Source organism: Piliocolobus tephrosceles, chromosome 6 (assembly GCF_002776525.5).
Source record: "Piliocolobus tephrosceles isolate RC106 chromosome 6, ASM277652v3, whole genome shotgun sequence".
In the NCBI taxonomy this organism is placed as follows: Eukaryota; Metazoa; Chordata; class Mammalia; order Primates; family Cercopithecidae; genus Piliocolobus; species Piliocolobus tephrosceles.
The window spans coordinates 154,621,771-154,634,190 of record NC_045439.1 but is presented as its reverse complement, the minus strand read 5'-3'; the positions used below and the strand labels follow the sequence as shown (position 1 = coordinate 154,634,190).

At 42.4% G+C, this 12,420-nt stretch overlaps 1 protein-coding gene across 1 annotated transcript in view; it reads left to right on the top strand.

Moving 5' to 3' along the window:
- The window catches only part of RYR3 (ryanodine receptor 3), a 404,874-nt gene that overhangs the window by 207,072 nt on the left and 185,382 nt on the right, over nucleotides 1–12,420 (top strand). The window contains exon 38 of the mRNA XM_031935734.1: nucleotides 42–179. Coding sequence (XP_031791594.1) covers nucleotides 42–179 — 138 coding nt within the window. The remainder of the gene's footprint in view (nucleotides 1–41; nucleotides 180–12,420) is intronic.

The following is a 12,420-nucleotide window of genomic DNA, read 5'->3' as shown; positions in this document are numbered from 1 at the left end:
TGTACTGCTTTGGATTTTCACCCTGTTCTGTGGCTTGGAAGGGGTTCCTTTGCAAGAAGAGGAAGAGGAGGAGGAGGACACCTCCTGGACAGGAAAACTCCGTGCCTTAGTGTACAAAATCAAAGGCCCACCCAAGCCAGAGAAGGAGCAGCCGACAGAGGAGGCGGAGAGATGCCCCAGTAAGTGACATTGCCTTTAGATGATAGGGTGCTCTTCTAAGACTGAGTTAAGGTAACTGTTTTTTTAACAAATACTATGAGATAGATATGGTCTGCTTAACTTCAAAGAAAGCATCTGGGCAGTATGTTATAATTGCTGGTAGTTCTGTTATGTATTTTGGGTTCTGCCTTTCTTCTGATTGAAGAAACTTACTGTCAGACTGTTCTGAAACCTGAGATGCATTGCTTGGTGTCTGTTCTTGCTGTCTTGTTCTACTTAGAGGTGCCTGTAAATACATGCCTGTTCTTTTATGTTTCCGTAGTCTTCCTCTTTTAACCATTATTATTTCTTAACGATAATTGTTTCTGCACTTCCATTTGAAAAATTGGAAATTGAAAACTGCCCCAGAAAGGAAATAAAATAATAATAAAAGAGAGTTTGTAAAGGAAATAGGATATGAGTTTGGGGGTGTTGTTTTTGGATTTGGGGTATGATTTTTGAAAATGTAGCATCCTAAAGACTTTAACTTTCTATTTTTCAACAATGCCGAGCTTTGTCCAGATTTGTCTCTAAAATCCTTATACTGTCGATGACTCCTACCATTTTGATCCACGACGAAACAAGATTATAACTTGTTCTGCAGGGCTGTTAGACTGTCTCTAAGACATGAAATTTCAAGAGGAAGATTGTCTTGTCTGAGTATTATATATAATCAGTTCTCTTGTTGGTACAGATTCAGCAAATTTATCATTTGTCTAAAGAAGAAGGAATTTCTCAGGTTTAATGTCATAGCTTTTTATCTTGTTTCCTATTCCTATCCATCTTAGAACACACTTTCAAATCATAGACTAGAGCAATTGACTGTCAAGATAGGATCGGTTTGTCTGAAAACACTACTTTGGGGTGCATACATCTTACTGCCCTTTATATCGACCTTTCATCCTTGTCAGAATATCTCTATCTCTGAAGGGAACAAATCTCACCATTCGTCAGCAGAAGTGTTGAAACCTCTGGAAGAGTGTATGGGGTACTTGGCACTGGCAACCCTTGATAGGATAGTTCCATCAGTCACTCTGGAAAGGGTGGGTCTTTTGTGAGGGTGTGCCAGCCGCACTCTAAAGCCCCAAAAACGTGAGTTTAGACTCCTTTTGTGGTTTCAACCAAAGGAGAACTGAAAATAGGCTGAGTTACCCATATGTCTCCTATATCACCTGCTGAGAGTCTATTTTGAAAGTGAATGCTTCTTTCCCACCTTCTTGTTCTTTTTCTTTTTCTTTTTATCTTTTTTTTTTTTTTTTCCGAGACAGGGTCTTGCTCCGTCACCGAGGCTGGAGTGCAGTGGTGTGATCGCCGCTCACTGCAATCTCCATCTCACGGGTTCAAGCGATTCTTCTGTCTCAGCCTGCCAAGTAGCTGGGATTACAGGCATGTGCTACCGTGTCTGGCTAATTTTTGTATTTTTAGTAGAAACAGCGTTTCATCATGTTGGCCAGGCTGGTCTTGAACTTTTGACCTCAAGCAGTCTGTCCTCCTCGGCCTCCAGAGTGCTGGGATTACAGGTGTGAGCCACTGTGGCTGGCCTTTTCCCACCTTCTTTTTAACAGAGAGTATGTCGTGGCTGGGGATCCCACCAGGTGACCATTTCATGTGAGGTAAATGGAGTCAGTCAGATGAAGTCACTTGTCACCGGCCTCTGTGAAGCCTCCCCCAACATCTGTGAATGATGTTCAGGCACCAAGGATTGCAGTCTGCAGCCCCGCTACCTCAGGCCTCAGGCACACGCACCACATTCTCTCTGTCTTGGCACAACGTGCACCCTTGAGAGGCCAGCCCAGTATGAGACTGCGTGTCTTCACCTCATGCTTCTTCCTTTCCACAGGAGGAGTTATGAGAGGTTCACGCTTCGTGTCATAAATTCTCTATCCTGGGATCCCAGAAACAGATGAAATGGTTGAGGTGGTCAGGCATGTTTGGCTTCTCTGCTGAATGTTCCAGACATGGTGAATCCCCTCACTGAAGCCTGGCATTTTAAAATAAATTCTGGAGAGTGGCTTCACAACCACCACCCCCATAAATTGTTTTTAATCTGATCAAATGGAGACAAGGTTGCTGACTGCAGAACCAGAGGCATTAAAGGGTCAAAATCCTTCAAATTATTGGTAACTTTGTTCGTGTTATTGCCTATCTGATTTCTATTATCCTTGCATTTGATGAAATAATAAAAGTGTGGATAGTGTTAGAAACATTCTACAATGAATTGGCAGTTTACCAAATACTTCCACACATATTCATTTACTGGTGTTAGTGTTCTACACTCCTCCATCGTATAGTTGGGGGAATAGGACTCAGAAGAATTAAGAGGTACTCGTTTATTCTTTCCACCCTTATCTGGTTCCAGAAAAACATCTGGTGTCTGATTGTCACCAGCCCAAGGTACCTAAAATGAGTAAAGCTATGGCTTGAAGGCAGGTCTTCTGACTGTCTGTATTATACTGTGCTTTTCCACTGTACCATGAGGCTTGCCAAAGAGCTCACCAGCATACATACCATGAGCTGCAAACACATATGGAATGGCTTTTTAAAATCACTCTTTTTATCTTGCCTACTACATCTGTGAGATATCTCACTATTGTGACTCAAAATCTGAACCCAGCGGAATTCAATGTTTTAACATTTAAAAGTTCAGCAAACCAAAGATCTGAATCGTTTTCAGATACGGTGGTGATGGGCCCACCCTTTAGTCCCTCCGCTATGAGAAGCTGATGTTGGCCAGATGACCTGCAGAGAAGCCACAACTTTTCTAGGAAAGAGAGAGCGACAGTGTCCTGAAACTCATGTTCTGAAATGTGCTAGCTGGCTCAGTGTTGAAGGGATTTGCCTCAATTAACTCCAAGCCATATTGTTAATGAAAGCTGTTACAATATTACCAAAGGATCAAATGATAATGAACAAGTGAAAAAATCTAACAATAGTAGTCACTGTACTAAGTCACTTTTTTTTTTTCATATCTGCATCCAGAAGATTCCCTAGAAAATTTTTTGCCTGTTCATTCTGGCCAGTACTTCTCCAGCGCTGCAGTTTAAGCAGCATTTCCTTGAATGTAAATATATAGGCACTGAATTATTCTTCCAGAAGAGGCTGACCAGATATTTCTGCTAAATTCTAAAATTAACAAAATAAAAATCACCTGTCAAATTTTACAGATTGAAATTTGGTACATTCTTGATCTCTGCCATTTGTTGAATGCTTTCCCATGGGAGAAGGAAGCTCCATGCTGGTATCTTATCTCCGTGCTTAGAGTCCTTGAGATGACTCATTGCAATTCAGCTTTGGGTGGCCTCGGTTAAGAACTGAGTTAGAGGTGAGCATGGCTGAGTCTGTCTGAAGGAGGTGAACGTCCCTCTTCTGTCTTTAGCCCTGTGCTGTTTGCCACAGAATGTTACCTCTCACAGAGCTTAGTTGGTACTCTTGGCCTTGAATAACACCTTGAATAACACCCTGCCACTCTTCTTCTAATGAAGACCAGGACTGGAGGTGACCTTGACCCTGTCAAGCCCCAAAGCCCCTACGTGTGTTAGCTCTTGCCTATTCACTGAACAGTCTAGCAGCCCTAAACCAAAATTCTCTGCCAGCTAAATGCTGTAGCATGTTTAGTGCTGAGACGAAGAAAACATCTATACAAAATAAGTCCCAGCACCTCAACACAAATACTCACATGCAAAGTAAGATAACTTAGTAGTATGTACGTCTACAGAGCTCAGGCAGTATTTCTAAGCCTCTTCTCTAAATTCTCTCCAAAGAGCCTCTCCCTAAACACACACACAAATGCCTCCTCCGTGAAGTCTTTCAAACTCATTCTCCTTCCTTCTACCCCTTCCATACTGTGGAATTTCTAATAGTGTATGTGTGACTTTCCACCTTACGTGAGGTGTTTGTATATGTATTTGTTTTCCTCGCTGGGTCTTAATGCAGGGAACATGTCGTACTTGTTTCCACACTCAGCTCTATGGTCTTTTTGACCTCCAACTGAATATTGGTCACTTGAGGCTCTTAAAAATGAAGAAAACGGGGAGGCAACTCAAAATAATGATGAGGTTGGATGTATTGTAATAAAAGTACAGACAAAATACAGTAGGTGGCCAGAGGAGGAGTTGAGAAATTGTCCGTAAAGAATGTAGATGGATGGAGAAAATAAGAAGGAAAAGGCATTTTTAATGGGGGAAAAAAAAAAAAACTGCTTCAACAAAGGCCCACGGGCAGCAAAGTTCATGTCATATACAGCAGTGGCAGCAAGTTGAGATTGGCTGAATTATAAAAAGAATAGATGGGTCAGAATGAAAAAAAAAAGTGGTGTTAAAATACAGAACATCTTGAAAACATCCAGCAGCTAAACCTTATGCACGCTTAGAGTGTTACTCTTTGTTATACCCATGTTATTTTATAATATTTGGTCTCCCAGTTGTGGGGAGGGAGGGGCTAACACTTACGTGGTACCCACTTTGTCCTGAGCATTGTCTTGAGCACTTCCATAAATATTACCTCATTTCACTCTCATGAGAACAATCTGCAATACACAATTTTATTTCTGTTTTGCAATTGAAGAAGCTGAAGTAAAGACAGAGTAAGTAACTTGTCAGAATCACACAGAGGTGGCATAAAAATTCAAAGCTTTGTCAACCTGATTTCAATTTCCATCCTTATCACTTATGTAAGAACATCCTGCCCCCTACAGGCAATGGCTGTGAAAGGTTCCTGAGGACTAAGGCATTCATTTACTTAACAATACTGAGAGAGTTGTGGCACAGGGCTCTGGAGTTAGGCTACCTAGTCTTAAATTCTTAACTTCTCCCAAAATTCGCGACATCCAGGAGACTGAGCATGAGACAGCTTCTCTGTGCCTCAGTTTTCTCATCTATAAAATGGATGTGGCATATACATACTTACCTCATTGGGTTGACATAAGCATTACATTAGTTAATATATGCAAATTGCTTAAATGTGTGTCTGGCACATATTGAGCACTTCATTTTAACTATTTTTTGGCTATTGTTTGTTGATTACCTGCCATATTAGGCACAAATCAAACTGCTTTAGCAAGACAATAGTCTTTTAAGTAATGATTTAGCCCTTACCAGCTTTGCATAGCCCTCCCTACAGCAGGGAGACATTGGGAACAGGGGCACCCGTTAAGATTTCATCGCAGTGCTCTGGGTGAGAGGTTCTGAGGACTTGAATAAGGGTGGTGTGGTAGGCAGGATAATGGCCCCCAAAGATGTTCACATCCCAATTCCTAGAACCTGTGGATATGTTAGGTTAAATGGTCAAAAAAAAAAAAAAAATGCAAATGGAATTAGGTTTGCTAATCAGGAAATCTGGATTATTGGAGTCAACCCAAAGTAATCACAAGGGTTCTTAAAAGTGAGAGAGAGTGACAGAAGAGAGCCAGAAATATGCAACATGAGAAGGGTGTGGCTTAAATTTCCTGAAGGAACGGGTCATAAGTTAACAAATGTTATGTTACCTCTAGAAGGTAAAAAAAAAAAAAATAAGGCAAGGAAATGGATTGTCTCCCAGAGCCTTCAGAAAGGACTGCACCTTGCCACTCCTTGATTTCATTCTAAATCTGGGTCAGACTTCTGATGTATAGAATCATAGGACCGGAAATTTCTGTTGTTTTAAGCCACTAAATTTGTGATAATTTGTCACAACGGCAATAGAAAAGGTGGTGGCAACAAAGAGTATTTTCTAGGTGTCAGACATGTTAGAGGTAGGGTTGCCATATCCTGGCACCCAATTAGAGATGTGAAGAAGAAGAAGGCATTAAAGAGAGCATTATAGATTCCTGAGAGATGGACAAGTACACGATAGACATGCAGACGGCGTAAGTGTGGGAATAGGAGCAGAGCTTTCCTTTTATTTAGCTCCATAGAGGTTGCAAGAAGATTTTTCTACACAGTCTCGTTTGCCTTGATACCCTGCATGGCAAACAAAACAGGCATCATTAGTCCTAGCTTAGAGATGAGGAAACAGGGAATCCGAGGCGTTAAGCAACTTGCCTACCTCACAGATGGCAAAGCAGGCATCAAAACTCATTGTATTGGACTCCTGGAATGGCGCTTCACAGTCATAGATGCTTAAAAAGTGTTCTGTGATCTGTTTAATTAATCAGTGTCAGGCCCTCTCTTTTGGTAGCCTGTGCTTTAGTGATGGGGAAGATAGTTTGGTTCTCACGAGAGAGAAAGTCAAACACTTAATTGAGTACCTACTTTGTGCCCAGTACTGTGCCTGGCACTTCACCTTACCTCATTTGATTTTATCCTCGCAACAAGCAACCAAGTGTAGTGACGCCTAGGCTCCCATCTTATGCACTAGGCAACTAAGCCTGAGGGTAGAAAAATAATTTGGACAAAGTCTTGCAACAAGTAAGAAAAAGGCCAAGATCTGAATTGCATTCCCTATGCTGGACCCACAGTCTTTCCAGAGCACTGTGCAGGGATGCCTGGAAAGGGGGCCAAGGGGATGGAGAGAGGGGGATAGGGAAGCACGGATGTTTAGGGTACATGGCCAGTAGCTTGCCTCATAATCACTTATTCTCTATATTGAAACTAGAAAGCAATTCGATTACTTTCCCAGCTGAGTGAAGACAGAGGCCCCAGGTCCCTGAGTCCTTCGCCATGCTGTCTCTGCCTCATCTTTCTTTCAGAGGCATCCCTCCCTAACACATCAGCAGACGCCCTCTGTCCTCACTGTGCTCTTTTCCCCACCGTCATCATCGGTCATTTAATCGCCTACATGTATTGAGAAAGTGATTATGGGGCTGGCTGACAGATTTCAAAAACAGGCTAATTACCTGAGTCTGATGGATGAAACCCCCTGGGGCTCTAGAGCAGGACTGGCAGAATCAGGCTGCAAACATAGTCTCGCTGGTGGCTTGCAGGGCTGCGTCTCTCAGGTATGGGTATCTACCTGGCTAGGGAAGCAGTTCTGGGAGTGACGCTTTTTGCTTCTACACTTGTCTCCATCCTTAGAGATATGGAGGCTCTGCCCAAGGTAGAAAACCACAGACGGAGGGAATTTTAGAAACAGATGTAGCAGAAATACACACCTGTCACGAGCCTATCTAGACACAGCCTGTCCTGAGAGCCAAGCTCTGTCGGCCAGTGTGACTGGGGCAGTTTTGGGGGATTCACAGCCAATCATGGATAGAGTCAGGAGGCTTCACATCCACTATGCCTTCTCCTGGACGGCACTCACTACCACCTGTTTATAGGAACTTAGTTTTGTTTATTCAATGGAAGCGTTGCTTTGCTTGAATAAACCATAAAGTGAGGCTTGGGTTAAGAAGCGCCATCATTGTTGGGGAAATTCAGTCCCTCCCACACCTGTCTTGTCAGTTTTATTTAAGAGTGGGACACCGGAAGCTCTTAGTAAATGTTGGCTGTATTATTTGATATGGTTTGGCTCTGTGTCCCCACCCAAATCTCATGTTGAATTGTAATCCCTGTGTGTTGAAGGAGGGACCTGGTGGGAGATGATTGAATCATGGGGGCGGGACTTCCCTTGTGCTGTTCTCATAATCGAGTTCCCACAAGATCGGGTTGTTTGAAAGTGTGTAGCACTTCGCCCTTCATACGCGCTCTCTCTCTCCTGCTCTGCCATGATACGATGTGCTTGCTTCCCCTCCGCCTTCCACCACAATTGTAAGTTTTCTGAGGCCTCGCAGCCATGCTTTCTGTACAGCCTGCAGAACTGTGAGTCAATTAAACCTCTCTTCTTCATAAATTATGCAATCTCAGTAGTTCTTTATAGCAGTGTGAGAATGGACTAATATATTATGATAATGAGAGGTAGGATGTTCTAGAAGGCAGTTTGAACTTTTATTCTTTAACCAAGGAAGCCAGTATAGAAGGATACAAGTGTACATACTCAAAAATTAAATCCAGACCTGGGATGTGTCCTGCTGTTTCCCATGGAGGCTGGAGCCAGCCCTACACCATCATACGCCCTCGAGGGGTCTGACAGCCAGTGCCTGTTCATGTGCCCTGATAACACGCTATAAACAGAGCAGTTCTTCTTATCACCCAAGAACGATGCTCCAGATTGTCTTCACAGGTTTTTCCTTTCACTGCAGAGAGCCTTGTAACTTTATTCTGAGTAATCGCAACAACATCCTTGTTCCAGCAAAATGAGACCAAAATGGTACCTACTGCACAACTTGGGCCAGAGAGGCACTGGGGGAAGCACAGAGAAATTTGCATGATGAATTCTCCAGAAGTCCTCTTGAAGTCCATGGATTTAACTTTTTCCCTGACCTTCTCTGCTAATAAGTAGTAGCTATTTGATGACTTTGTAATTCAGACCAGACTTTTGGCCTGGAGGAAGCTCTAGGGCACAGAACACAGAGGGCATGAGTCCCACCTCCTAACCCCCGTAAATCTTCCCAACTGAATCTAGAGGGTGTTATTGCACCACCTGACCCCTGACACAGGAAGCTTCATTTCTCTGCCAGCAATCAGGACAGTCATCAAAAAGGCCATCAAGTTGCCACAGCTCATCTCCTCGATGTAAATGATTAGTGATGTGCAGTGATGCTTTGATAATGGCCACTTTACTCACCATAGTCAGTAACCACTGGAATTTTGAGATTTTATTTCTTCATCCTCAGGTTTTACTGTTAGGAAAAGCAAGCCAGGTACCATCAAAATAGGGCAGTAAAACCTGGTGGTAAAATTCTTGATGCTCATTAATTTAACCCAGTGAAGCCAAAGGCTTTCATTTGCTGTTTTAGTAAATTGACACAACCCTTTCAAGAGCTTCGTGGGTCAGATAGAAATAGAATCATGGAATATTAAGCCACAAGTGACCTGACTGCAAAGAAGTGCACAGAGACACAGAGAGGTAGGTGACTTGCCCAAGGTCACATAGCCAGAGCTAGAACAAAAGACTCTTATTCCCTGCCCAGCACTCTTGTTCCCGTACCACACTTACATTCATTTTCTTCAACATAAATTTTATATTGCTAATTTCATTTTATTGGTGAAGAAATCAAGGCTCTGGGAAAATGAGTAATCTGCCCAGCCTGAGAATCAGAAAAAGAACTAAAGCTTTATGGTTTGGGGGATTTTATTTCTGAATCCATTTTATGGTTTGTTAAAAGAGCATCATCTAGACAGTATAACATAAATTTAAAGCACTAATAAAGATAACTGTTTTTCTGAGTTTTATGGAGCTATTGAAAGTAAGCAGCTCTAAGATGGTCAAGTAGGTGTGCTTAGACTCCAGCAGCGTAGGTTGGAACCCAAGCCCTGACATTCACTAACTGATTGTAATATTAGGCAAGTTTCTTAACCTCTGTATATTTCAGTTTCTCTGTATGAAAAATGAGAATAATAAGAGCTCCTATCCTGGTGGGTGGGGCTAGGGAATATAAGGATTAAATAAAATAGTGCTCAGCTTGATGCCCTGGTACTTGGAAGTCTGTGTACCTCAGCTTCTGAAATGAGTATACAAAGCATAGATCATAAGAACTTCATCTCCGCATTTATCTTTTCAGATGCTTTCAGCAAACAAGCAACAGGAAGCCCGACTCAGGCAGAATAGCCATTAATGGATTTCATTGACTGACACCTGTGAGTTTAGCCATGGAGCCAGCCAAGGGCTGAGTTTATCCAGGGGCTCTGCTCACTCTCCGGGCAGTCATGTTGCTTGTTGTTCCAGCTTTGCTCTCGAGCTGGCAGTAAGATGGTGGTTGCAGTTCTGGGCCTCATATCCATGCACTACAGTGTACGAGGGAAAAGTGAGAAAGTTTAGCCTGCCCTGGTATGACAAGCAAGGATCCCGAGATCACTTTTGATTACAAAGACTTGGTCACAGGCCAATCCGTGTACCAGAGGGTGACCTAGAAAATAGAACATGCGCCGGGCACGGTGGCTCAGGCCTGTAATCCCAGCACTTTGGGAGGCCAAGACGGGCGAATCATGAAGTCAGGAGATCGAGACCATCCTAGCTAACACCGTGAAACCCCGTCTCTACTAAAAAATACAAAAAACTAGCCGGGCGAGGTGGCGGGCGCCTGTAGTCCCAGCTACTCCGGAGGCTGAGGCAGGAGAATGGCTTAAACCTGGGAGGCGGAGCTTGCAGTGAGCCGAGATCAGACCACTGCACTCCAGCCCGGGCGACAGAGCAAGACTCCGTCTCAAAAAAAAAAAGAACATGCTGGTTGACTTAAGTCAACAGGGTCTATTTTTGAAATAAGTTTGGGTCATTTTACATTCCTGAGGAGCATAGGCTGTAAGTTGGAGAGGCAGAAACCTGTGCAAAAGCAGGGTTCTGTTAAGGAAGAAGAGACAAACGGGTGCTGTGTTTGTGGTCAGTAATATTCATTATGCATGATGGTTATCTTCAGCGTCCTTCATTTATTCAGGGGTTAATATTGACATGCAGCCAGTTCTAGCTCATGATTTTCAGAGGGAGAACAGGGCAAAAAGAAAAGCTGTGTTCTAAAAACTGGAGACTGTGCTGTCTGTAATCTACATATGTTATCTAATGGTCCACAACAGTTCTGCAGTAGGTGCTTTCTGTGCTTAATGTCGGCTCTGGCTTCTCAAGAGCTCTGAGCCAGATTCAGGCAGACCTCAGTTACATCAACAGCCCTGCAATTTACTCCAGTTGCCTCAACAATACATAGAAGACTGTATCTTTCTCGGATCCCAGTTTCTGTGGCCACTTCTGTCATGGCTTTCTAACGGAGACTCTCCAGTCTGATTTGTAGCTTCGGAAAAGAGTTAACCATCCTCCACCCAAGACTTTCTTAACAGCTGGAGTACATTAGTTTTCTATTGTTGCTATAACAGACTATCACAAACTTAATGGTACTGCAAATAACACCAATTTATTTCTTATAGTTCTGGAGGTCACAAGTCAACAATAGGCTAGTAGGACTGCATTCCTTCTGGACTCTCTAGGGGAGAATATACATTTCATGCCTTTCCCAGCTTCTTCACATCTGAAAAGTCTCTTTTGTAAGGTAACATGTTCATAGGTTCTGGTAATTAGGACATGGACGTTTGGGGGAGCTGGAGGGACATTATTTAGCCTACTACTGGGATAAAGAAAGTAGAGGTCAAAATACACTCGTTCTTTACACTTCGAAATTATCTACCACCTGTTCATGCCTCCAGAGCATTCATAGCATGCCACAAGCTGATTTTTCAATCACTTAGAACTTAAAAATAAGTGTTCATCCTTTAGATGCACGTAATTATTTTTCTTTTCCCATTGTAATGTGAGCATTATAAATTGCTTTCTACGTGTAACCCAAGTACGGTGCAGTTTTGTTTGCTGCCTCTTCTCAAAGTAATTGGATGACTTTTTCTTCCAAACTGACCCAGATTTAAGAGCACTCACAAAAATATAACACCAGCATAGGTTTGAGATCTTTAAGGTGCAGGGATTTCCTTTGCCAGTGGCCAACCTCTCCTCTTTGATAACGTACTTCATTGCCTGGTGGCCACTTGGATTGTGATCTAAATTTGGAGGAGGAAATAAAAGATTCTTTACAGACCCCTGCAGCCTAAAAATTTAAACCTACACCGTGAAAATAAGTGACCTTTCCTTTATGGTAGTTGGCATTGCAGAGCTGGTAATTTTACCATTTAAAAAGGAGTTACACCAACTTTGGTAGGTGAATCTCTAGAGAATTTCTCATAAGGGTCACACATGGTGGGCTTGGGTTCTAAAGTCAGAGGAGAAAGTTACAAAATGACAAGTGAAAGGGAATAAACAACAAGAAGTGATACCTGGGCTCCAAACTGATGTACTAAGGCTAACTCAAATTTAAAGACACTCTAACTCTTTGTTATTATATAAAAGGTCTGACTAGTCCAAAAATTAGGTAATGAGTAGTTTTGTTTTTCTTTTTCCTTTTTGAAATATCCCTCAGGCATCAAGTCTCCCTAAACAATACAGTGCCTTGGAAATATTTCCGTTCAGAGTTAGCCTGAATAATCATTTAAAATGCAGCTTATAGATCATATATTTGATATCATTGCCTTAATGTGACTACCCCTAATTACACTAATTGCAGAAGTGAAGTGAATTAGAGTGTTAATAATAATCTCATAAATGAAGCCATTTATAATTATCAAGGAAACCATCTGTACATGACTAGCTCCCCTAAGACATTCTGTTCAAGAGGATTTGCTTTATATCTCATCAGAAAACAGGTGCTTGGCGACATATTTTTCTTTCTTTTTCCTTTTT